The sequence below is a fragment of the Neovison vison genome, chromosome 13 (genome assembly GCF_020171115.1).
Source record: "Neovison vison isolate M4711 chromosome 13, ASM_NN_V1, whole genome shotgun sequence".
NCBI lineage: Eukaryota > Metazoa > Chordata > Mammalia > Carnivora > Mustelidae > Neogale > Neogale vison.
In genome coordinates, this window is record NC_058103.1 from 135,792,267 (window position 1) to 135,819,057 (window position 26,791).

The window sequence follows — 26,791 nt, forward strand, 5'->3', positions numbered from 1 at the left end:
TAGCCCACCGGGACCCATAGCGCCATCCACTGGCTGCACAGATTCCCTGTTTGGTGGTTCAGGGTGCAGCCTGGCCTGCACTTGCCTGCCTGGTGGTGGTGCTTCCCTGGGAGGCCTGGCAGCAAAGCCTGATGCAGCTCCCACTGGGCCCATGGGGGGCTGAGTGGCTGGTAGTGGGTGGGGGGTATAACCAAGGGAGTCTAGTCCTCGTGTGCCCTTTCATCAAAAAGGCAACCAGCCCTCAGCTCAGGTCATGATCCCAGGGTCCTGGGATGGAGCCCCGCATCAAGTCCCGCATCGGGCTCTCTGCTCGATGGAGAGCCTGCTTCCCTTCCTTCTCTTTCTGCCTGCCTCTCCACGTGCTTGTGATTTCTGTCTGTCAAATAAATAAATAAAATCTTAAAAAAAAAAAAGGCAACCAGCTGGGGTGCCTGGGGGGCTCAGTTGGTTAAGCATCTGCCTTCTGCTTAGATCATGATCTCAGAGTCCTGGGATCGAGCCTGGCGTCAGGCTCCAGACTCCCTACTCAGCAGGTAGTCTGCTTCTCCCTCTCCCTACACCCCTTCAACCCTCCACTCTCTCTCTCTCTTTCTCATATAAATAAATATTTTTTTAAAGATTTTATTTATTTGACACAGAGAGATTACAAGCAGGTAGAGAGGCAGGCAGGGTTGGGGCAGGGAGCAGGGAAGTAGGCCCCCTGGTGAGCAGAGGGCCCAATGCGGGGCTTGATTCCAAGACCCCGAGATCATGACCTGAGCCGAAGGCAGAGGCTTAACCCTCTGAGCCACCCAGGCGCCCCTAAGTAGAATATTTTTTAAAAAGGAACCAACCATTGGGACTGGGAATAGTTACAAAGGATTCAGGGCTCTTATAAATAAATATGATTTAAAATATAGGGACTTAGAATATTGGACTTTTGATATTTTAAGATCAGAAAGGAGTTTGGAATCACCATGAGAGCAAGCAAAGTTGTTTTCATGAAGACCCAGGAAAATAGGTGTTGTTCTTCCATCGGAGCAAAGACGGCTTCGTTCTGTACCCATCTCTGAAGTTCCAGATGCTTTATGTGATGGGGACACTGGGGCTTATGTTCCCTCCAGTCTTTGAAGTATTTCCCAGTGAAGTTTCCATTTCTTCATTGGAGAGGCAGGATGTAAACATCTCAGCCCGCTTTATGAATTCTTTGCCACATTGTAGCGCGCTCTGTTAATGCTCTGGAGCCTTCAGGGCTACATCTTATGTGTGAATGGGTTTTTAGATGATGTTTATATGTGTGATAGAGATGGCTCTTCCACGGGCCAGTGGAGGACAATTTGCGCCTTGAAAAATACACTTAATTTTTAATTTCTGTTTGGAAAGTCACCTGCACCATGCAATCCCTTGCATTCTTAGGACTGTCCTTAGCTGTGGAGGGTTTGTCAGGTGGTAGGGACTGCTTGCCTGGCTAGTAACATATCAATTACATGTACAATGTAAACAAATTCTCCTTGACTCATGAAGATAAAAAAGGCTTAACATGAATTGTGTCTATTTACACTCACATAGAAAATTCTACTCTAACAAACTCTGGAATATCCATAGTGTTTGTTATCACAACATTGTTTTTCTCCCCCCTCCCCCATTTCTGATTTTTTGGTTCCTTGCCAGCAGGGAAGGAGTGGGCAGGGACAAGGCCATGCCTCCCTTTCCCTGCGTGCCCAGGGGCTAGGGGCTGGGGATCCAGCAGCCAGAGGTGGACAGCCCCTCCCTCTGCCTGACACCGTGCCCCCTTGCCTTTCCTGGCAAGACCCTGCTCGTTTTTTCAGACCATCCTCAGGGATGCCCTCCTCTGAGACGGCTTCCTGACCTCCCTAGAGATGGGGAGTCATGGGCCCCCATCTTTGTAGTCCTGCAGCCCTTTTCATTGACCTGTTAAAACTTTTACCTCACTTAATTTGGCCCTGGCTGAGGAGAGAGGTGGTTGCTCTGTCTGCTTGCCCCAAATTCACATGAATTTTGGACTCACATGAATACACATGAATCCTCTCCTAACCTCTTAAACGAGTGTGGCTTTTACAGAGTCCAGGGTTTTAGAGTGCTAACTTACTGGTTCCAAAGAATTCATTTTATGGGACGTAAAGAACTTGTATAGAGGGCCAGTGTCAGGGTGGGGGAAGGGAATGGTCATGTTGTATTGAACTTTACCACCAAGAACCAGAGGTGACAACTGGTTGACTAATGTTTTACTCATTCTGCCTACAGACCTGTAGTAAAATGCTAATGATGCTTCCCGATGTCTTTTATTTCCATCTGTGAGTTAAGACTGCCCCATATTTTCAAGAAGAGTTGATTAGATTTAAAAACATTTTTTATTAGGTAACTACCTCTGATCATCTTTCATGGAATTGGGTGTCAGAGGCTAATCAACAAAAATGTGTTCATTTCCCCCTTTGTTGTGTGTTGTTAATATTTAGTTCGGGGTAACGGAATGGTTGAATGTTTTTAAGGAATGTTTAATTTATGTAGTAACATTGCTTAAAGCTCAGTGCTGGCTACAGGAACACAAAAGCACACCTCTGATCTTTAGGACAGCTTCCTTAGGGTACCTGTGTGAACAGCCCATTTTTCAGGCTTTGGAAGGGTACCTCACTTCTTGGGGGCAGGAGCCTGTAAATGGCACTGAGGACTCGGACCCATCCCGTTTCTCCTTTTCAGGACACAAGACTGTGTTTAGTAGCATAGAGCATATATGAAAGCCGTTACTGAATTCCTTCTATATCTTTTCCATATCCTTAGATACGCAGCTTTTCTTTTGGGGGTGTTCTCAGGTAACTGCTTGTTATTAACCCTTCTCACAGTAGCAGATCTTAGGAATTTATTTCCCAAATATGTATAGTTTGTTTTTTCCATTCACTTAAGTCCGTAGAGCACAAATTCTACCTTTTGATGTTTTAAAAAAATATGTAGGAATTTATTGGGAGCAGTGTCCTTTCAACTGAAAGACTTAATTTTAAAAATCTTATTTTAGGGGCGCCTATGTGGCTCAGTGGTAAATGCCTCTGCCTTTGGCTCGGGTCATGATCTCAGGGTCCTGGGATCAAGCCCCGCATCAGGCTCTCTGCTCAGCAGGGAGCCTGCTTCCCCCCCCTCTCTCTGCCTGCCTCTCTGCCTCCTTGTGATCTCTGTCAAATAAATAAATAAAATAAAATAAAAAATCTCATTTTGGGGGAAGTGATTTCTACCTCCCAGACCCTCACCTGCCTACCTACCTCCAAGGGGGCCTGGCTTGGGTACCAGGCCACCCTGTGCCTCCCATCCGCATCCCTTCCCGGGCCCTCTGCTCTGCACTGGCTGTCCTCCATCTGTTTCGTTCTGCTGTTCCTGTTCGCTGGCTTTGGGCCTGCTGCCCAGGCCTGCTGGCCCTACCTTCCAGTGGGTTCTTTCCCTCTGCTTCCTGTTTGCCTTCATCTCCATAAGCTTCGATGATTTTTTTGAGGGCCAGCCTGAGAGCTCCCATTCCAGTGCCTTCCTTCAAGTCGAGTTTTGGGTTATCTGTTGCTTTGAAAAGGGAGAAACAGTGTTTTGCAATTTCCTTTTAATCATCGGTGAGTAGTAGCAAGGGTGTGTCTCTCTCTCGCGGGCTGCGTGGAATATTTACTCTTTCGGTGCTGGTATCATTTCACGGCACTAACGAAGCATGTTGTATTCTCTTTCCTGTTTGTGGCTTATGCCTTTTGAAGGCTGTGTTATCATTCCTGGTCCAGCTGGGTTTGCCTTTTTCTGTTCCTATCACAAAATACCCCAAAGGCCAACAGTATCACGAACAGAATCCAAAACAGCTGGTGGCCGGGACCTGCCTCACATATTGTGGCTTGGGCTTGTCTTCTCTTCAGGAGCAAGTGGTTAGTTTCTTCCTCCTTTTTTTTTTTTCTTCTTTTCTTCTGCCGATGGGGGGAGAGTGTCCCACGGGGAGACGGTTCTTTCACTTGAAGAATCTGTCCATTCCAGCTCTGTCAAGCGGCTTTGTTAACTGAGTGGTCTGCACAGGCAGGGACCGGGAGGCAGAGGGAAGCCGATTCTTTCCTAGGGTCTGTTTCGATGACGGTATGAAAGGTTGGCAAACTTTGGTTAGGAGTCTTCATGCTCTTTCGCCAGGTACTGAATTTTCTGGTCCATGGGAAAGGATAGCCAACAAACAGTTGCCTAACACCGTACGGTATGATCAGACACACACTGGAGGCAATGCTAGATGCCCTCCAAGCACTCCTCTACACGTACGTACGTTCATCATTTAAGAGCTAACTAATACACTTACTTGATGATGACACAGAAGGACTACAGAACTTTAGGTTGGGCTTAGGAAAACACAAATAGCATAAAAGCAACAAAACAAAACAAAACAAAAAAACAACTTCCATGATGAGTTCCTGAACTGAAGCTATCGTTGGGTGGTATTCCCTGGTTTTGAGGGTACTTTGGTGGCAAATACCCGAGAGGCTTTGTTCTCTCTGTTCCACTTTAGGTTCCTTGTGGCCCCGGTCGGGCAGCCTGTCTTCCCGGAAGTTGCTGTATGCCTGGATGTTGGGAGACAGGGAGGCAGGCAGAATGCAAACAATACAGAGCCTCTAATTTCAATGAAGGTCCTAGACAGTGATCACTCAACCTAATATGTCCTTTCAGGTTCCAACTCTTGTCACACATGAAAAGTGCTACAAAAATGGTAAATACAGGGAAATGGGGAGGAGGCAGTTGAGGGGGGCCCTTAAAGCTCTGATGAGATGATGTGAGAATAGAGAGCCCCAGGATGAGAATGGGGTGGGGGGGCATCCGTGTGACTGGAGAAGCACCCCAGTCAGCAGGGGATGAGGAGGAAGGAGCTTGGTGCCACAGCGTGTGAAGCAAGAACATTCCAGCAGCTGAGGTAGAAGTCGGCAGGGATGAGCCCCTGTGCAGCGGTGCTGGATCAGCGACGGCCGGGGGGACGGAGGCTGGACCATGGGGAAGGTGTTGCTCTAGAAGAGGTTGGAGATGACAGTGGCTCAGATCAAGGTTAGGACAGTGGGGAGAGGCAGATGTGGAACAATGTGTTCATTCCGCATGTGAATTAATGGTGTGACCACCAGGCACCAAGTACTGCTTCAGGCCCTGGGGGCATCACTGGGGCGGGGTGGGGGGGGTGGATGGACAGTAATTCCCCCTCCTCCTGGAGCCGCCACTGCAGGGGGAGCGATCAGAGGGAGAGACCCCGGGGTGAGAAGAGAGCAGACATGCATTAGGAGGGAAGTGAACAGGGCGGTCGAGGAACAGTGGCCTGAAGACATAGGGCGTCATGGTGGGCGGAATGCCCCAGTTCCCCATAGGCTTGGGACGTGGTGCCAAGAGGACTGTTTTTTTCAGCTTCTCTGAGATATTACTGGCATTAATGTAAGTTTAAGGTGTACAATGTGATAATTAGATACGTGTATACATTACAAAATGATTACCATGATAAAGTTAGTAAACACCTCCATCCTCTTACATCAGTGTAATTTAATTTGTGTGTGCGTGTGGAGATGACATTTAAGATCAACTCCTCTAACAACTTCCAAGAATACCGTATTGTCAGTTCTAGTCTCCACGCTGTGCTGGGCGAGCCCTAGATCTTATTTATCTTTGGGCTAAGAGTCTGTACCCGTTGACCAGCAGCTCCCCATTCCCCCCACCTCCCAGCCCCTGACAGGCTACCATTCTAGCTCATCTTTTCTACGCATTTGGCTTTTTTCGATTCTACGTGTATGGGAGAACGTAGAGTGTGTGTCTCTCTGTCGGGCACTGCAGTTAGCACAAGGCCCAAGAGGACTGGGCATGTGCAGCGTAAGGGGAGACAAGAATCAGGAATGACCCTTTGATTTGCGACACGTGCATTTCAGAGAATGGGAATGCCGCCCACTGAGCTATGGGAGCGCTGGAGGCGGATTTTGTGGGGGGAAGGGAAAGAGTTATTAGACACCTAAATGGAGACGTTGAGTAGGCACATGGGTGTGAACTCTGGAGCTGCCCCAACGGTATGCAGTTGACAATCAAGCAGTGTGTGGGTGGCACAGGAGGCCACCGTCCACGTGAGAGGACAGAGAGGCGGAGGCTGAGGCCAGAGAGCAGCATTTAGAGGTCGGTGGGAGAAGAGGGGTGAAGGAGTGAGTGGAATCAGAGAGCCCTTGGGAAGGAGGCGATGTCAAGTGGCTAAAAGGGTCAAATCACAGGAGGACAGGGACCAGTCGTTGGCTTTGATAATGTCATCAGGGGCTCCGCAAAGAGTGCTTCAGTATCACGATTGGGGCAGAAGCTTCGTCAGAGTGGTTTGGGGGTGACCCGTTGGTGAGGATGCTGAGAGCTGGGGTAGTCCAGAAACCATGGGTCAAGTTCCACTCCTCCAGATCTGCTTCCTCATCTTCAAAGTGGCGATGATACTACGTAGCGTGGGATGCTACTGAAAGGCTCCCATGAGGTCAAACAAGATGAAACAAAGCTTTAGCCTTTGTCCAGCATGGAATGTTCTCAGACGTTCTCAGAGCGCTGGTTCTCCCATTCTCTTCTCTGCTGTAGAGGCTTCATTTTCTCATCAGTGAAAGAAGGCAGTTGGACCAAGTGAGGTGTCGGGTTCTAGGTTCTCAAGCTTTGCCCACTCCTCAGCTCTTGGGTCTCCTGGACCCCATTCCCTGCCTGCCAGTCTCTGTCCAATTTGTGTCTATGGCTCTAAGCCCTGCTGGACCTCTCTCCCCTTTTCCCTCACCTGCTCCACTTCGATTCTATCTTGTACTGTCTTATACCAGAATATTCTTCCCAAAAAAGGCCTCCTTTGGACTTCTCTTTCACTCAGGAGTCTTGAGAGGGGCCTCATTCCTGAGATGAAAGTTTCCATCCCCTACCTGTGACCTTTTATGACTTGGATTCTACCGAACTCATTTTTTCTTCTCTTCTCTACACCCCTAGCCATTAGCGTCACTGGCCCTTGAGTGTATCTTGTTTTCCTTTTCTCTGGCCTCTGGAATGTTGATACCCAGTTTTATTTTATTTTATTTTTTTAGTGGTTTTTATTTATTTATTTGAGAGAGAGAGCAAGCACGAGACAGGGGAGGGTCAGAGGGAGAAGCAGATGCCCCACCAACCAGGGAACCCGATATGGGGTTCGATCCTAGGACCCTGGGATCATGACCTGAGCCAAAGGCAGACACTTAATTGACTGAGCCACCCAGGTGCCCCTTAATACTCAGTTTTAAATCCTATAGGAGCCAGAGCTTTCCTGGGTACTCCAGTAGAAAGGACCTTCTTTATAGGAAGCTCTAAGGCTACCCCATCTGTCCTGCTTAGTTCCATTCCCATCTACAGTGGATTTATACTGTGTACACCACTGACCACCTTCTGCCTCATATGACAATTGTTTGTCATGGGTCTTAGCTTATGTCCTTCACCGTGAGCCTCCTCAGAGGGCAGACATGGCTTCTTTGACTCTCTTATAGCGTCCTACGTGTTGAGTGCTCCAAAAATTAATGAATTACATCCATCAGAAAACTTGACTCCGTCTGAGAAGCTTTAATGGAAGGCTTGGGATTATTAAATCGTAAGAAAGGATATTAACCAAGGTTTGTGTCTGTGGGTCTGTGTACGTGTCTAGTATTTTAAAAATAAAGTCTCCAGTATTGAGGCTGTTGTATCAAAAGCTCTTCAGATCTGCAGATGTCTTGGTCCAGCAGTTCTGTGCCTAGGGATTTATCCCAAGAAAATAGTCTTGGACATTTGCCGAGAATATTCACTGGAGTGGTGTTTATGATGTGAAAAACTGGAGATATCCAAAGATAGGGGATTGGTTTAAGAAAAATAAAAGAATCAGGGGTGTCTGGGTGGCTCAGTTGTTGAGCATCTGACTCTTGGTCTTGGCTTGGGTCATGATCTTGGGGTCTTGGGATCGAGCCCCACATCAGACTCTGGGCTCAGTGTGGAATCAGCTGGAGATGATCTGCTTTCCCCTCTCCCTCTGCTTCTCCCTCTGCTCATGCTCTTTCTCTTTCTCTCTCAAATGAATAAGTTAAAAAAAATAAAATAACTCATGGTGCATATTCATACCCTAGAATTACTGTCTCCTTCACGTGGTAACATAGAAGGACATCTATTGACTTGGTGAAATGTTCATATTAAGTGCAGGAAGGAAATCTTTTCTGATTGCCTTTACTTTAATTAAATTACTTCTGGAGAAAGGATCACTGGTATAGGCACTGGTAATAGTGATCATCTTTGGATGTGGAGATACGGATGATTTTTACTGTCTTTCTGCCATCTTTTACCAAACCTCTCTATAGAAAGCTTGTTTTCTTGCTTACTAAAATAATTTTTTTGAAATTGGGATGGCATACCTCTTTTATCCATAGAAATCACACGTTCTTGCCTCTCTGTTGAGTTAGGCTTTGTATCTATATTCATACAGTATTGGGGAAGAACGCGAGGCCACCTGACCCGTGTCAGATGGTAGTAAGAAATGTGCGCACTTGCTTCTTTCGGTCCTTGCTTTGTAGGTCACGGTGACTGTTCTCCCGCGCAGACATCATTGCTTGGGGTCCTCGTGGCTGGCTGCAGTAGTAGGTGGTTGTTCTGTGGCTGCTGAGCTGTTTGTTCAGACTTTGGGCACCGGGGCCATGCAGGAAGCAGAGGGGTGGGGGTGTGCAGCCTGGCAGGTGCAGAGCTTTGACTGTGCGACCTTGACTCTCATCTGTGCTCCTGTGTGACCCTGGGCTCTACATAAGCAGGGTGGGGATGACCCTCCCCACGGTCCCTGAGGATGTTGCACAAGATCTGGCCCAGTGCAGACGCGCCGTGAATGGCCGCAGATAGCCCATACCTAACGTTAGTCCCTGGCGAAGAATGGGTCTCCTCACCTTAATCATCATAATATAGGTGTCCCGAAAAACGGGCCATATCGTGGGTTGGGAAATAGTTCAGAAAACGATTTCCTTGTAACTCAGACATGTCCCACCCTTGCCCTCTTGTCTCCCCTCAGTCTGCGGGCCGGGCATTGACATCCGCAATGACTATCAGCAGCTAAAGCGCCTGGAGAACTGCACGGTGATCGAAGGCTACCTCCACATCCTGCTCATCTCCAAGGCAGAGGACTACCGCAGCTACCGCTTCCCCAAGCTCACGGTCATCACCGAGTACCTGCTGCTGTTCCGCGTGGCCGGCCTCGAGAGCCTCGGGGACCTCTTCCCCAACCTCACGGTCATCCGCGGCTGGAAACTCTTCTACAACTATGCCCTGGTCATCTTTGAGATGACCAATCTCAAGGATATCGGACTTTACAATCTGAGGAACATCACCCGGGGGGCCATCAGGATTGAGAAGAACGCCGACCTCTGTTACCTCTCCACGGTGGACTGGTCCCTGATCCTGGATGCCGTGTCCAATAACTACATCGTGGGGAACAAGCCCCCGAAGGAGTGCGGGGACCTGTGTCCGGGGACGATGGAGGAGAAGCCCTTGTGCGAGAAGACGACCATCAACAACGAGTACAACTATCGCTGCTGGACCACCAACCGCTGCCAGAAAAGTAAGGACATGCTGTTGCAGCTTTCCTTCTGCTTCTCTTTCCCCCTCCTGCTCTCCCTCGCCTCCCTCCTCTTCTGAGCGCTGGCGGCTTCCTCTGGGGTTTCTGCAGGGAGGGCGGAGGGCGTGGTTGTGTCACACTGAGGAGGAGGCCACCTGCTGGGTGCAGGCAGGGGTCTTGGCTGGCTTCCTTTTGCATCCGAGAACTCGAGAACTTGGGCAATGCAGGACCCCGTCATGGCTGCCGTCAAGAGCATCCCAGTCGTGTCCTAGAAATAATCCAGCACCTTCGGGGCCAGAAGCGTGCTGACCTTGAGCTTTGGATTCTAGTGAGAAAGGTGACCTGGTATGCTTCAGAGGTCCCCAGGCCCCAGTAGTCAGGGACTGCTTGTGCATCAACTGGGTTCATCCTTTGTGGGAAAAGACAGATTTGGTTGTGGCGGTACTTCCTTAGGAGGACTCTACTTGGAATAATGGTTGAATAAAGGGAAAGTCAAAATTCAATTCACATCTTGTGAAAGTGGGGACTTGTGCCCCATGCTTGGTCCCCAGGGATGGTCACGAGGCTTAGGTGTACCTGTTTATGGCGGAGCACCTCTCCGAAGTGGGAGAGCCCTGGACTAGTCCTGGGGAATCCCAGATTCAGGTCGTATTTGCAAGGAACTGTGTAGTGGGTACCCTCCTATGCCCTGGGCTTCCATTTTTCTTTTCCTTCCCAGAGAGTTGTGCAGATCTTCTGAAATCGCCTAGTGAAAGAATTTTGAAATGTGTCCATGGCACTCCGGGTTCCAGGGGTGATATTTTGAAGCTGCTTCTTTATCAGGAACATGCTTTATTCTTCTCTCAAGTATAACCGGACTCTTGAGTTATTGTGATCAATTACCTGGAGACCCAGGTTGTTTGCTATTAGAAGGCAAGTCTGGGCCTTTGCCGCGTTGCTTTCAGCAATGTTCAGGTATGTTGGCTGGGAAGGTTCCTCTCCCTGGTGTGGAAGTCAGTGTGGTAGCTATAAATAGCTATTATTTAATGGTTGGCCCAGTTAAAGACCGAGGAGTTCATGTGTTCTAGCTGGTCACGAAGAGCCAAGGAATCCCAAACTGGTAGGCTTGCCTAAACCATGAAGTGTATAAAATAAACAAATCAAAGGCCAGACCCCACAGGTAGCTGTTCTTTTTGTTCCCAGTCCAGCCAGAGTGGAAGCCGGGAAAGGGAGGGTTTCTTTACGCTATCAATCCATCTGTGTGTCCATGAACATCTGATAAATAAGGGAGGGGGGTCTCGTTGACTGTAACCAGGACGTTGGATGGCCGAGGACACCATCAGGCTTCTTGAAGAGTCCTTGTCGGCGGGGGTTGGAGGAAGGTACAGCGCTGATGTCCCATTTGTGATTGATTAAAACTGTACCCGACCCTTAGGTTACCCACTGGCTTTGAGAAAACAGCAAAAACACTTTTTTAAGGAGTCTTGACCTTTTAAAATTTTGTTTTAAAAGAAAACGGCGTCATCAGGGGAGGCATTCTGTGTGGTGGGAAGGGGTTGGATGCTGTCTAAGGAGCCAGGGGACCTTGGACCAGCCAGTCCTGGGCTGTAGTTGGGCATCGACAGAACATTTCTTAGGGCAGTCCCGTGTTATTCCTTAGTGACAACCAAACATGTGCACAAAACTGCTTTGGAAACTCATCAGCTCTGTACAAAAGGGAGATGTTATTTAAAAAAGTCATTAGGTGGGCGTTTGTTCAGTGACCTATTTGGTATCTACTTTGGGGTTGCTGTGGACTTACGCTGTTTCTGACCAGCAGGTTGTTGAAGAAGCCAGGAGCTGGGGTGGGTTCTGGGTCCAGGTCTGGTAGCAAGTAATTTAAGTGGCCTGGCCCTTCATTTTTGTTGTTGTTGTTGTTTGTTTTTTCAATCTGGAGAGATCCTGCCTTTCTCATAAGGATTATTAAAAAAAAAAAAAAAGTATTTAAAAAAAAAAGGAAAAATACCAAAAAAACCAATGAGGTTAGATACTGGGCCTTGGTGCTGGTGGGGCTGATGCCGACAGGGCTGTTGGCTGGACCCCTGCTTGCCTAAGGCCACACCCTGTGGCCTTCTCCCCTGCCAGTTGTCTCAGTCCGGCTGACGTGTTTCTGAGATTTTAGGAGGGCGTATTTATTGAAAATCCTGAACAGCATTCGAGGAAACTGTCTTCCCTCCATCTTGGGCTTTGAGGAAAACTCCAGCATAGGCAGGTTTCCCTGAGATTTTCCCATTGAACTGGAACTCTCCCTTTGCATGGAGTCCCTTGAGACCTGTGCTGTGCGGTGCGGCAGCCACTAGCCACATGTGGCTGATTGCATGCTTGAATGTCCTCCGGTGCCAACGGAGACTCGCTTGAAGCCTAAAATACACTGGGTTTCAAAGACGTAGTATGAGGGGAGAAGAAGTAAGGTTCTCGCCTTAGTAGTTCGTAATGTATTGACTCTGTGTCGAAATGATAATATTTTGGACCTGTAGGTTAAGTAAACTATGTTATTAAATTAATTTCACCTGTTTCTGTAGCTTTTCACATGGTTACTAGAGCACTGAAATGACAGGTGGGGCTTCCATTCTCTTCAGAGTCCTCCCCCTATGGCCATGCGTTCTCCTCCCCCACCCCCATCCCTCCCCATCGTGTCTGTGGCTGAGCGCTGCGGTGCTGTGGGATTCCTACCCCTCTCCAGCAGGCTGCTGACGAACCGTTCAAGGAGCCAGGTGGAGGGCGCTGAGTCTGGACAGCGTGTCATCTGCCGGGAAGTCAACATGAGCGTTAAGGTGGCCATTGAAAACGATGAAGTGTGGCCGAAACCCATTGAGCTGTTCTTCACAGGGCTGCCTGCGGAGGGAGGAAGAGCATCTGGAGAGCTACGTCGAATCAAGGATGTGCGTGAAATTTTTGACATCACGGAGAAACACTCAATTATGGAGTGCCGATACGCGGTTTCTACTTGACGTTCTCCCTTCAACTCCTTCTTTTCTCTCGTGACTGTGCAGCTTCAGGGACAGCCCCATTAAGGAAATGACGACTTTATGGGTTCCCTGCACACTTCTGTTTTTCTCTGTTGTCTTATGATTTGGAGGGGTGGTTTTATTTATTTCTTTGAGATAGAGAGCGTGGCCAGGATGGAGGGACAGAGAGAGAGGGAGAAGCAGACTCCCTCCGGAGCCAGGACCCCGACGTGGGGCTCGATCCCAGGACTCCCTCTGGGATTATGACGTGAGCCAAAGGCAGGTGGTTCACCCACTGAGCCACCCAGGGGCCCCTGGAGGGGTGGTTTTATTGAGGCCTGAGTAAACTCCTAAAAAGTGACCAACCCTGGGACGCCTGGGTGGCTCAGTGGGTTAAGCCGCTGCCTTCGGCTCAGGTCATGGTCCCGGGGTTCTGAGATCGAGTTCTGCATCGGGCTCCTTGCTCGGCGGGGAGCCTGCCTCTCTCTCCGCCTCTCTCTCCACCTCTGCCTGCCTCTCTGCCTGCTTGTGCTTTTTTTAAAAAAAAAAAAAAAAAAAAAAAAAAAAGCGACCAACCCTTAAAAAAGTTGTGTATGGCATTTTCCTTTCAGTAGAAATGGGACTGTGCCCTTGACGTTCAGCACTGGTGAGTCCTTCTGACAGCGCTTCTCCTCCGTCTCTACAGCTGGTTCTTGGTGGGCTCCTTTCCCTTGGTTGAGGCTCTGATGACTAGTGGTCCCCAGACTTCCATCCTAGGCCCCTTTGCACTGTCCTTGTTCCCCCAGGATGTCCCATCTGACACTTCAGCACTCTTCCGTCCGCACCTCGTCTGCAAATACCATCTGTAGCCTAGACCTCTTTGTGAGCCCCGGACCCACAGGTGCATTCCTGTCCAGACAGCTGCGGGCGACTCCGTGTCTGCTGGGCTTCTCTGTCTCCTCACCTCTACCCGTTGTCTTTCTTGGATTCCCCCTTCTGCACGGGCAGCATTCTTGGGCTCCCCGCTCCCATGTCAGAAACGTGGGTGTCCTCTGGAGGCTCCCTCCTCCAGCTGAAGGACAAGCCCTTTCCATCGTACATGTTTCCCGAATCTGCTATCCCCTGTCCTTCCGTGACCCGGCCTCTCTCCAGCCTCCCCGTGCTGGTGCCTGGGCCCAGGGGGCTCCCTAATCGACACTCTAACCAATAGCCCACCCCGCCCTCACCTGAAACCCTGTAGTGGGAGCCCGTGAGTGCTCGTGAAACGGGGCCATGCCCCCGACAAGCCACCTCCCTGCCCTCTGCCGGCAGTGTCCCTGGCCCGTGGCAGTGTGCTTCAGGCAGACTCCGTGCCCGTTGGCGGAGGACTTTGGGACTCTGCAGACTCCGGTGGGCTGTCTCGCCACAGAGAAGCCTGGCAGCAGCCCTCTCTGCATCGCCGAATAAATTCTGGGCGTGTCCTCGCAGTCGTGAAGAGGATGGCTGTCACCCCAGGGGCGAGCCTGGCACCTGCTTTGTGAAAGATTTATGCTCGGGAAGATCTGTTTCCCACCTTGAGCAGACATAGTGTGTGTTGACAGTCCCCGGCAAGCCAAAAGATTCAAGGATTGCGAAATGCGGATGTTTCTTGTGTCATTTTCGCGGTCGGTCCTTGCTCCCCAGGAGCGAGGTCACCAGAACTCTGTTCCAGCTCTTCACCAGCAGGGAGGGGCAGCCATGGACGGTCGTAGCTCCTTTCTCGCCCGCCCTTGTCCGAATGATCCAAGGCCAAAGATGGTGGAGAAATACGGGAATCCTCTTCAAAGTCAAGGTCTGACCTACGGCACCCTTTGTTACTTTGGACGGCAGTCATACGCTGAAAGCCGACCTGTGCAAGGAGGGAAGAGGGGGCAGATCCTCTCGGGAAGACGTGGTTCTCTTCCTGCCCTGTGCATTGCCTCAGTGGTATCTGCTGTTCGCTTGCCCTTGGGGCTTTCTGGTACTTGATTGCAGATCTAGAGATGCCCTCACCAAAGCAAACACATACACACACAAATCTAAAACTTCCTGCTAAACTTAACGTCTCCAAGTACTTCTTAACCCAACAGAACAGATAGTTTAGGGTCTGCTCAGATCACTGTGTTGCCCACGGGAAGGCCTGGTCTTTGGCAGAAAATGCATGAAGGTGGCAAGCCTGGCTGTGGTGCAGCCTTATTTCAGTTAAAAGGGCATTGACCGGCAACAGCGGTCCCGGAGTCTGGCTGCATTTCCCACCGCCTTCCAGAGGAGAAACCAGGAAAATAGCAGATTGGAGCCCTTGCATGAGAAGGCAGTAAGTGGCTGCCTTTTTTGACAAAAGGAAAACATTTCAACGGCCATCTCATGGATGAGATCTGGGACTTCAAGTGAAGGCAGGGAGCATAAAAAAGACAATTCTATGTTTTCCCCCCTCTTTACGGGTTCTCGTGTTTCTGTTTATCAGATACATCTCACAAGGCGGTATGGTGTGTGCAGCCAAGGGGTTCCCCTTCTTCATTTTCTTCTGGATTTCTTCCTCATTTTCTTATAGATGGGTACCTCTGGCCTGCCGGGTCCAAGTGGGGGGCTGGTTTACGTGTCTGTAAATCACCTGCTGGATCGGGATGAGGTGAGGGGCACAGTGTCTCTGCCCTGAGCCCTCATGCGTGCGATGTGCATTATTTCTTCTTAATTTTTCCTCCTCCTCTCCCCCCACCCCCCTTCAAGTTTTAAGCCTCTCGTGAGGGGTATTACTTTCTGTGAAATGCTGTGTGGTCGGCCACCGGGTTCTTGCATGCTACGGCCCTCAGACTGCCCCCTGTGAATGAGGAGGGGGCCTGCATTGCCCGCTGGAGCCGAGACAGCCCTGCGGATCGTGGACGGGAAGGCAGGCCGTTGAGCAGGCTCTGGGTTGTGTGTTGTCTGTAGGAGCTTGTCTCTTCCCCTGGAAGGCCCCTGCTCTGGTCAGCTGCTCCGGTGTGGGGGTGATCTTTATTTAGAAGGGGGTCACATGCCCCTGGGCCTCGTTTCTCTGCCTTTTATAGTCAGGCATGGAGATCACATTCTGTTCTCCCTGACTGTCGACCCTTTTTACCAAGATGGTGAAGCAGTTTGTGTCCACGGCTCTCTGCAACCCCTCGTAATCCATCCCCATCTCCTGGCTCTTGGGCCTGGTTATGGAAAGGCTTTGCTCTTGGCTAACTGTCCCCTAATTAAGGTGTCGCTTTCCTGGGCTCCCTTCAGAAGTCTGGTTTTTGTTTTGTTTTGTTTTCTTTTTTAATAAAGATCTCAGCTTCGAGAGCAAAAGGCTTTTTGGAATAACTCTCCTTGGGTGATTTTTGCAATTCTATATATCGGGAACTATCTGGACTCCCTTCAGATCTCACCGGTTGAGCCCACTTTTAAGATTGTCCTGATTTCTTCCTACTCCTAAAACACCTCCTCTGTTACATTACTATGTCTAAATTGCTTTACTTATTTATTTGACACAGAAAGAGAGAAAGACAGCGAGAGCACACAAGCAGGAGGAGCAGCAGGCAGAGGGAGAGGGAGAAGCAGGCTCCCTACTGAGTAAGGAGCCTGATGTGGGGCTCGATCCCAGGACCCTGGGATCATGACCTGAGCCAAAGGCAGATGCCTAAGGGACTGAGCCACCCAGGCGCCTCATCCTGTGTGTATTCTTGATTAGAGTGGGAATGACGTGGATCGTGTGGGCCCGTGGCTAATTGTGTCCTAGATTGCATTGCTCAACTCGAGCGCACGGGATGGTTCAAAAGTTAGGTTTGGCCCCCGGTGAGTGGGAAGCCATGAATTGGAAACATACCTCATTTTAGTCTATAGTGTGACTCCTGGGACTCAGGCTGTGGGAGGCGGGGGTCCCCTAGCACCCTCCCATGATAGAATGCTCCCCTGACAAGGAGCAAGTGAGAGATGGCCATGGTGTTCTAGGAATGCAGGTAGCAGGAGATGTAATCTTCCCGACGGTCACGGTGAAGATATTAAGCAGAGCAGGCATCTGTTTATCACCATGCATAACTCGGGAATCTGAGTTGAAGCAATTTAGAAATCTTCCTTTTGGAAGAAGGAGCCAGCGCCTGGTCAAAATCTAAAATCTAGACCATTCTGGGTTCTATTCTGTGTCTGGCCTGTCTTCTCTGTCTTTGGAAACGTAGCTCCCCTCCGAGCCCTGAAACCGCCTGAACCACACAAGGAGCGGGCACGGGAGCCCAATAGGTCCCAGAGCTTGGTGGAGACGGTTGTCATCTCGGGCCAGGGAGTGATGAGGGCTTCTGGGGCCGGTGGTGTAGGGAGAGTCACGGGCAGGAAGCGTGGCCCTCCAGGGGAGTGTGCTCCTGCGGTATTTTCTCGGCCACGGTTCCTCAGTTCTTAGGATGTCACGGGGCTGGCTGGGGCCTCACTCCTGAGAGTCCCAGGGTATCTACCCTTGACAGTGGTGTGGATTCCGTGCAGACCGCAGCTGCCGTCACATGCCTGCCACCCTCTGACTCGACTTCGGGCACGGTTAGTTGGCCTTGCCCCTGTGATTGTCCCCCCGTGGACCACTGTGGCATACGAACATTGATATTTGCAAGAAGATCTAATTTTGTACAAAACGGGATCTATTTATTCTATTTTCATAAAGATTTTTATTTATTTGTGTGTATGAGAGAGAGAGGAGAACACAAGCAGGGGGAGCAGCAGGCAGAGGGAGAAGCAGGCTTCTTGCTGAGCAAGGAGGCTGATGTGGGACTTGATCCCAGGACCCCGGGATCATGACCTGAGCTGAAGGCAGATTCTTAACTGACTGAGCCACCTAGGGGTACTTATCTTATTTATATGTATACATACATAGATACATGCACACACGTGCATACACACTACACATATAGACAAGTGTCATCATATGGCAAAGATTTAAGAACAGTCGATGAATCAAGGGGATTCCATTCATCAGCCTCCTGTGTTCCCAGGTGCTGGAATGGGGCCGCCAGACCTCATCTTCCATCTGTGAAACAGGGATGGGCAGATACAGAACTTGACAGACTGCCCCAGACAGACCGCCTAGCGCATAGTAGTTTTTTGGGAAATGATAGCCATTGCTAGCCTTTCGAAAATTAAAGTATCTCAGAGCTGCCTTTGGAGACTATCTAGAATTCTGAGCCTTAAACTGGATTGACCACGTATGTTTACTGCCATATCTTATATGGTCTTTCTCTATTGCTTTTTCTAAATTGCAAAAATTCAATTATCATAAATAGCATGGTATAGTGTAGGAGTGGTTCTTGCTAATTTAATCCAAATTGTTCAAATTCTTGTGTCTGTCCAGATAAGCCGTAACTTTAAAGAACATTCAGTGAGGTCCATATGTCTCTATCAGGATGCCTGTGGGGCCTCTGTAGTTATATGTAAATGCTATTTATTCGGTTATCAAATCCCGTGAATTGATTCTGCTTGCAAGCTTGGTGTTGGGAAGAATTTAAGAAATGTCAACATTAAGATTCTTGTTTGATACTACCATTAAATATTATCTTATTTTTTAAAGATTTTATTTATTTGTCAGACAGAGAGGCAGCGCGCGCGCCCAAGCAGGCAGAGTGGCAGGCAGAAGCAGAGAGAGAAGCAGGCTCCCTGCTGAGCAAGGAGCCCGATGTGGGACTCGATCCCAAGACCCTGGAATCATGACCTGAGCTGAAGGCATGGCTTAACCAACTGAGCCTCCCAGACGTCCCTTATCTTTTTTTTTTAAATGTGTTTTTTGCGGAGAGCAGTAAGGTGGTTATACAGTGGGCTCAGTTTTTGGTAACGATAACAAGGATGTGCATTTTTATTTGGGGCAACTTCCAGCTCACGTAGTAAAGGTAGCCAAGCGTCTGCTCCAGGCTGAAGCATGTGCCTGTTTATTGTCTTCTGGTGGGTAATGCTAGCCGAGGGTGTGTGTGTGTGTGTGTGTGTGTGTACTTGCGTGTGCGTACCACTTTATGCTCCCACCCAGCCTCCAAGCCTCTCCCCCGTTTCGGCTGTTTTGTTTTGTTTCGTTTCCCTGCTCTCGCCCCCGGTGCAGGAAACAAACACTGGCTCTCTCTGTCCTCCCTTAGATCTTCCTTCCGTTCAAGGGGATCAGGTGGGTGGGAAAATGCTGTGCAGGAATGTCAGGCCCTCTCCCGGAAGCCCGGCTTCTGTTTCATCTCATTATTGGACAGAAGTCACTTTTTGTTTCTTTGCCTCGGTCACAAACATCCACCCGGTCCTCTCTCCTTTCTCCGTGCCATTTTTCGCGGAATCCACGTGGGATGGGAACAGAGGCGGCGTGTTTGGGGACTCTGTGTCACTTGCTACTCATAGCCTTGCGTACAAAGGCTGTGCAGACTGACCCAGCGTGTAGCTGCCTCCACTTTTGTTTTTGCAAGTTCTAAAGAGGGGACTTGGGTGAGGCATGTGACGTTGTCGCTGCCGGAGCCGTGCAGGCAGGCCCCGCCGTCCTGCGTGCAAGACCAGCTCTGCAGCTCCTGGGCCCAAGCCCGCTGTGCCCAGGGGCCCGTGGGGAGGATGGTCCAGCTGCGATGTGCGTACATCTGCCCTTGGCAGCAGATCTATGAACTGAGGCTGCCATTCTGGATTTCCGGGTGGATGCAAAGTGTTTGGATGGTTTTTAGCAGCTGCTGAGACCAGGGAGTTGAGCTTAGTTGCAAAAAGGAATGGGAAAACAATAAAGGAAGATTGGGGAGCAAATAGTCTGTGATACAAAAAAGGGCAAGATGAAGGCTGATATTATTAGAAATACTTACTGGGAGCCATAGTGTTTGAGTTAGGAACCCCCATGGCCTCCACAGAAGGTATTAGTGGTAATGATGGAGACAAATGGAAACTAGGCAGATCCCTAGGTCCAGAAGAGATGGGTTTTGTTCCTGGAGGTGTATGACGATTCCGTTGATTCCTTAACCTCTGAAAGGCCCCTTAGGCTTTGCCGAGTAGATGATATTAGTAGGTTCCTAGACTATCCCTCAAATAGGAGGTAGAGATAAGTTTTCTTGTTCTCTTCCTAAGTGAACTTGACATGATTGGATTCTTTGATAATACATAGGTCCTTCCATTAAAGGGTTTTAAGTAACTGTGTCAAAGAAGCTTTGGAATGTTGTTGTTGTTTTTTAAGATTTTATTTATTTGACAGACAGAGATCACAAGCAGGCAGAGAGGGAGAAGAGGGGGAAGCAGGCTCCCCACTGAGCAGAGAGCCCGATGCGGGACTCATTCCCAGTTCCCTGAGATCATGACCTGAGCTGAAGGCAGAGGCTTTAACCCACTGAGCCACCCCAGTGCCCCTGGAATGGGTTTTAAGCAGGGTCATGGAAAATGTACCTTGTCCTCTCTCCCACCTACAAGGAAAGACAGAGAAGCCCGGATGCAGCATTGAATACCCTTCACTTCCTCTTTGTAATTTCATGCATGGTCCTGGTCACAGCAGCAAGGTGATGTGGCCCAGGTGGCATGGTGTTATCCTCTGAGATCATTGGGTTTCTTGCCCTCTTCTTCCCCAATTGCTATCTCCTCTCTGGCCCTCTTTTTAGCCTCACAGGTAGTCGAGACTTGAAGGACCTTGACATCGTAGTCATTTATGAATGGAATTCTGAGAATGTATAATTTTCTTGGAAGAATGCTTCTTAGCTCAAAAATATTTCTTGTTTGTTGTGGGGGAAAAAAAAAACCAAAAACAAAACCCTCCTTGGAAAAATCACTGGGTGCCAGAGATGGTATTAGGAGGGTGAACGTCTTGGGGGTGCTTAAGTCAGGAGGATTTTATTGCTGGACAATTGCTACAACAGGCAAAGCCAACTTAACACACTACTGTTTCAAGAGAAGGTTGTTGCGTGAGATTGATGTGGAGGTGGATTTACAGACGGCCACACTGTGATCGCTCTCCATGCCTCGCTGTACCTCCTGCCCGTTCCCGTGCCCCAGGAAGATGCCCCGAATTTCAGGTTAGCCCTGCAGGGTTGGGGGACTTCAGACCCTCAACTTGGTCTGGTCCCACAGGGAGGTTTCTGCCGTTCTTCCAGATCTTGCCAGGCAGCTTTATCTGGCCAGGCACCACGTTCATGGAAAGCCTTGGAGTACGGATGAAGAGCCGCCAGAGAAGGCATTTCAGTGGTTGTTAGAGAGAAATGGTGATCGCAGTGGTGTTCAGACCCCACTCCAGCTCTGCAATAAAAGGTGCACGGTTTTTGTGACTCATTGCGTATGAGCCAGCTCGGAGTCTGTGTGGGTAAACAAGCCCCGGTACGTTATGTGTTTTCCAAAGATGTGAGGCATGAACCCTCTCTCCTACATCAGCTCTTCACACTCCTGTAACTCTGGTCTCTGATGCCACCACCAGCTCAAAATAAATGCAAAAAAGCTCTGGTCAGTGCCTTCTCTCTGAAGTCAGGCTGGAGAGGCAGGTGACTGGCTAATTGAGTGGCGAGAAGGCGAAGAGGACAGCCCAGCCTCACGATCAACAGGAGTTTGCAGGAAAATTGCGTACACACGAGCATCATCATTTATTGCAGAAAGCATGGATTTGCAGGAAGCATGCAGAAAGCACTACACCTTAGCCCAGAGGCTGAAAGCCAGGCACTGAGCCACCCCATTCCTTGGTCTCCTCATCTTTTGAACCAAGTGCGCCCTGAGTTTCCTTCCAGCTCTGAGATTCATTGTTGCAGAGTAGGGTGCTGGGAACCTAGGGTGGGTCCGTTGGCCCTGGTTGTCAGTCACCACTGCTAGAGAAATGGAAACAGCCAGTCTTGACTTGCAAAGGCATAAAGCAGTTGACCTGGTCTTTGAATGGGCCCCACCCCTAGGGACAGGACTAGAGAGTAGAAGGCTGTGGGGTCCCAGGAGGTGGCTGTGATTCACGAGCTCTGATGAGCTGGTTAGCAGATGTAGGATAGGAGGCTGGCGAAGCATCTCCGCGATAGGGTAGAAAGAAATAAAAGTGGTTAGAGAAGGCGTTGAGGGTAGGAAAATCAGTAGGATTTATGTTAAGTCTTGTATCTTTGAAGTGACTTATTCTGGTCTGGCTTTTGCTGTTACCAAAGTGAATTATTCATAAGTACTTTGAGAAATACCGATGTAACACGATTAAGTTGAATGAATTTAAATTCATCTAAATCATTCTTTTCAACTAAAGTAAGCCTTCCCTCTTCCAGAATCTGAGCAAACTGATAGCCCAGCAAGAGTTTCCTGCTATCATGGCAAGTGACTGATGTCTACCATGATACTGCTGACTTGCTTTGGACTCACGAGCTCTTCTGGAATGATCCAAGTGAAATTAAAATACTTTCTCAGTAGTTGGAGAGTTGGGTGTGTCTTGCTGAGAGCATTTTGGTGCTGGGAACTCTGGCTTTGGAGCGTCTACGCAGGGAGTTTCAGCTGGAGCAAACATTGCCATGCTCTCGGTGGTTTCTCCCCAACCATTGTCCTCCTGCTCCTCGAAGCTCTGCTCAAGACCGCTCTTCCATGAGACCTCCCCATATCCCCCTTATGGAGGGCTCGGGTGCCTGTAAGCTCATTCGTGGGCTGGTATCGGGCCATTGCCACGTTTTTTGGTCAGCGGATCGCTTCCCTCTGTATTCTTAACCATTGTTTTAGAAAACCTTGCTTACTCGCCATTTGTGTCTTTCTGAAAATAGATGATAAACAACTTGTAGGTTAGGACTTGAGCCCTGTTTATAAGTTTCGGTTCGCTACCCTCATAGCCAGAGGGAGTCCCATGGAAAAGATACTCTGTACGAGTCCATCTCCCACGGAGTCTTGACCCTGGGTGGCACCGGAGTCGTTTGGCTCTCATGAAGATGGGGAACTGGGTTGTGAGGGCAGCATAAGCTGGGGAGTCTGCTTGGGGCAGTGCAGGTGTGAGAGCGAGTGTCTGTTCCGTCTTGCACGTTGGGCCCTGAGCTTGTATCATTCTAGTCCAGGAATTTTATAAAGGGATCGATATTATATTTTTGGGTGGCCAAAGCAGTTCTGTCTGGAATGTAAAAACCAACTGTCCATAGAGTTTAAGAGCAATCGAGGGAGTGGGGGTGGGGGAGTGTGTGTACACGCACATGGTTGGCGTGAGTCCATGACCTCTGCTGAGCTGTGAATTACCCGAGCTCTCCTGTTCCTCCTTCACCATTCTCGTTAATAGAAATCCTGGGTCCTTAATGAAGGGAAAGAGAATATATTACGTACATATCATTCCCGTGACAAGGGATGGTGGCAAAGAGGCTTGACCTGTGAGTGACATCTGAGTTAGGTCTTGATGTGTCTGTGCAGGTTTCGGTTGTTCCTTGGCCAAAGTTTCCATTGTTTCTGTTGATGGGTCTATTTAGTGCAAGTTCCGTGCTAGGCAGTGTGAAAGAAATTTCTGATTTTGTTATGAGATAAGATAAAGCACATGACCTTCCCCAGGAAGGAGATAATTTATGCCGTGTAATGAGGTACTCCAGAATTTTGGCCAAAAGAGGAGAGGCAAAGAGTCCTAAGAGCAGAGAAGGAGGAGAGTTCCATATTTGGGGCTTTGCATGGAAAGAATATTTGCCTTATGTGAAATCGAGATTTTTCCGTAAGGATGTCTATACTTGCTCAGTACTATTTGCCTGGCATTGTATATAGGGCCCTCACCTTGCGAATGGGTTACACTCCAAAACTTTGCAAGGCATTTGGAATGTAGAGCACATTATTTCATAAAAACAGAAATTAGAGTGGTAGTTGAGGTCCCAGCCAGCAGCCCCTCTTCTGCACCCCCAACCTGCCCAAAGCCTGTTTGGTTTAGGTGTCCTTTCTGTCCAGTGAGTGCCCATAGCTATGGTTCTGGGGTGGGGGGTGCTTTGGAGCTCTATCCAGAAGCTCTATCCCTTAAGTTTCTGATGGGTGAGGCAGGGGTGGTGGTGGGAAGCTGGTGGTTTCCACTTTATATCTGATATTTTTTTAAAAGGGGGTGGGGGAAAGATTCTTTCTCTGAGGGCTTAGCCTTTCCCAAGTGTTCAGGCTTGGGGGAACAGGATAGGAGCTGGGAGTCAGCACTCCTGGGTTTCTGCCTGCCTCTCTGGGTGGGAAGATTCTAAGTGGAATTTGGAACATGTCAACCAAGTGCCATAGGAGGTAACAAGTAGAAGATGCGATTCTTGCTCTCAAAGGACTTGAGCTGGTTTCTGCGTGGTGGACTTTTGGTTCGTTACTCATGTCGTGAGTTTTATGAAATGTGGTCTTGGGGTTGTGTCTGGTTTAGACCCCCTGCTCCATCACAGGGCCCCCGAGCAAATTTTATGATCTAAAATCAGGAAAGGGACTGACAGTGTCTGAAACCAGGATGGGCTCGGTACATTGTGGTGGCTTCTCCTGTCCTTCCCCCCCACTTTGGATCTGAAACCTAGGGGATTCCGATCCAAGCTTTTGACAGTTTATTGAGAATTGTTCTCTGGGGCTGTCCGTGAGAATGAAGGGATTCCAGACATCCTCTCTCCATATCTCTTCTGTCTTCCAGTCAAAGAAGAACTCAGTGTGTGATCTTTGGCCTAAGGAAATATTAGATCTATGTTAAGTATGCAGACATGAATGGGCAAAGGAAGGATTTGTGGCAAAGAGAAACTGCTGCAACGAATCAGCAATGTAAATGGGCAGAAAGAAGTATTAAATTGATTGCATCTTTCAGCTCCTGGTACTTAATGCAAAGACAGTAGTGGGGAAGGGTTGTCATTTGGAGTAATGGAAAGATGAGGGAGTTTTGACACTAGCTTGGATTCTTCTGCCTGCTAATAGAGCGGCTTGGATTACAGACTGTAAAGGGGAAGATGCTTAAGTGTGTAGCTCCGTTTAGCACGGACTGTGATGCTTACTGCTTTTTGTACAACCTCTGTAGGAAGGGGAGAAGCTAAGCTCGCCAGGCCCAGAAGATAGCGGTTAACAGCTCATTAAACTCTTGTCTGAAGCCTCCGTTGTGCATTCTGGGGAGACTCGCAATGTCTACCTTCGGAAGCCACTTAGATTTTTTAAAAATGTATGTTGTTAACGTTTTTTGTTTATTAAATGGAGCGGGCGATTGGAACTCCGTGGCTGTGATTCTCTCATCCTCTGTAGTATGCTCAGAAGCCCAAAGTTTCCTAGACTTTTTATGATGGTAGCAAGGGCAAATTTAATTAGCAGGTCAAAAGAGCCTTGGAGCAGTTGAGGCCAATCCATAGTTAATTGTAGCGGTGATTAATATTTTAAGAAAATGGAAAGAAACAAATTTCCATTTCTTCTAGGATTTTATTTAGTTATTTATGGCTATTGCAGATGAGGTAACATTTGAACTAACAGACCAAAGCAGACCACAGCAGGTAACCATTAACTTTTTGTGTCCTGGGTCATCTCCCCCTTCCCCAACCAAATGATTCCATTCGCAACACCTGTGAGCCAAAACCTATAAGCTTATAAGACCGAATTTTTTTTTTAAGGAGACTCAACTCTCTGGATTTCTGTGTTAAGGCCATTTTCTGTGTGGGCCCCAGACATGAGTTTCCTGGAGGAGAGGGGTCATCTGTCTAGGTGGGTCGGTGAGGGGGGTATCATGCGCTTGGCTTGGCGTCCACATATGGCTTCCAGGGACTGCTCTTGGGGGATGAGGAAGCCAGATCGAGGAAACGCTCTGTGTCCGTGGCTCTTAGGGAAGGAAAATCATTTAGTTGGCTCCCTGACTGAGTTCAGGAATCCCTTCTTCCAGGATCTCCAGCACCGCAGGTGCTTTCATGCACCTGCTATTTTTACCGACGTTACGGGAATCACTGTGAACTACTCCTGGCCCTCATATTTCAGTTAATAGTCCCTGTATTTGTATTCCAGTTAAGCCGAGACCTCTGTAATTGACACAGCCTTGCCATGGTCTTGTGTATCGAAAGGTATCCTTGACCAAGGGTGGGTCTTCTAGGAGGGGGCCGGCAGGGAGAGCAGACAGGACTGCGATGACCCTGGGGTGCTTTGCCCCCTTGTGGAACAGGCTCCGGCTTAGCAAGTGAGAAGAGGGTTTTTTTCCTGCAGTGGACAAAGAAAGCTGCAGGAGGCTGAGTGACCTGGTCTCATGCCTTGTCACGCACAGCAGAGTCCTAAGGAGCTGTCTGTCCCATATCTACGGATTTGGTTATTCAGGAGTGCACTGCCCTTAAAACATAAGCAAAGGCTTAGGCCCTGGAATATATACAAGTTCAATTAGAACTTTTCATTCCATGAGCACTTTCTAGAAAATAACTTCACACGCTCTCTTAACCGCCTCCCTCCCACCCCGAAAAGTCACAGTGAGTTAGAGGGAAGCTAACTTGGAAAAGGATGGGAACATTGAGCCAAGGCCACGCCCAGGACTCTGAGGGTCCAGCCACATCAGAACCTGGGACATGTCCCATCCATGTCTCCATCTAGGCACACTCTCTCCTTCCCCTGCCACCATCCCCTTTGTTCTGCTCTCTCTTCTACCCTCCAGGACTCTTGGAGAGGGGGTGAGTGCCTTAAGCCACACTGGTGACACCGTGAACCAAGCCAAAGCAAACCTATTCATCTGACGGTAGAAACGGGGTTACAGCATCTTATTAGGCCAGAATCTTTGTCTTCTTGTCCGGTGTCTTTACGTGACTCAGTGTTCTCTGAATAGCAGTCCTAGGCCATAGTAACCATGTTGACAAAAGGGCGATTTTGCTAATCGGTGTTAAAGCTCTTCAGAACCTTTTAGAAGATTCCCGTGCATTTGGAGGTTTCGCAGATGAGAGCCCGTTTCCCTGACGGTGCTTCGGTGCCGCCCCCAGGGAGCTGGACTTCTGAGTTGCTGTTGAGCTAACCCGCGCGTGCCAGGCCCCTTTTGGGCATCGGGATGTGGGCTCTGGGTGGAGAGGAGTCAGCTACGAGATCTCTGCGTGGAGGAACGGACTTTGGTTGCCCTCTGGATCCCTGTGGGAAGCAGTGTGTTTGCCGTCATGAATGGCATTCGTGATGAGCAATTAGCATGTCACAGACATCTTATGAGTATTCTCATTTAATCTGCGTCCGCCCGTAGGGTGGATACTGCCATTCCTTGTTTTGTGGGTAGAGAAAACTGAGGCCACCAGCAAACCCGACGTAACATGCGGTAAGATGCCGTGCAAAGCTAAGCAGCCAAGCTGAATCCAGACTTGCTTCTCTTTGATTCCGTAGCTCCTTCCTAACTCTCCCTGTTGCCCCCTGCCCCTCTGCCATTTCCCAGAGAGCGCCCCCCGCCCTGAAGCCCCCCTATTCCTGAACCATCCAGCGAACACTCCCCCAACAATGACTGGAT

At 49.2% G+C, this 26,791-nt stretch overlaps 1 protein-coding gene across 1 annotated transcript in view; it reads left to right on the plus strand.

Moving 5' to 3' along the window:
- The window catches only part of IGF1R (insulin like growth factor 1 receptor), a 295,362-nt gene that overhangs the window by 44,862 nt on the left and 223,709 nt on the right, over positions 1-26,791 (plus strand). The window contains exon 2 of the mRNA XM_044230174.1: positions 9,011-9,556. Within this exon, the coding sequence (XP_044086109.1) occupies positions 9,011-9,556 (546 nt within the window). The remainder of the gene's footprint in view (positions 1-9,010; positions 9,557-26,791) is intronic.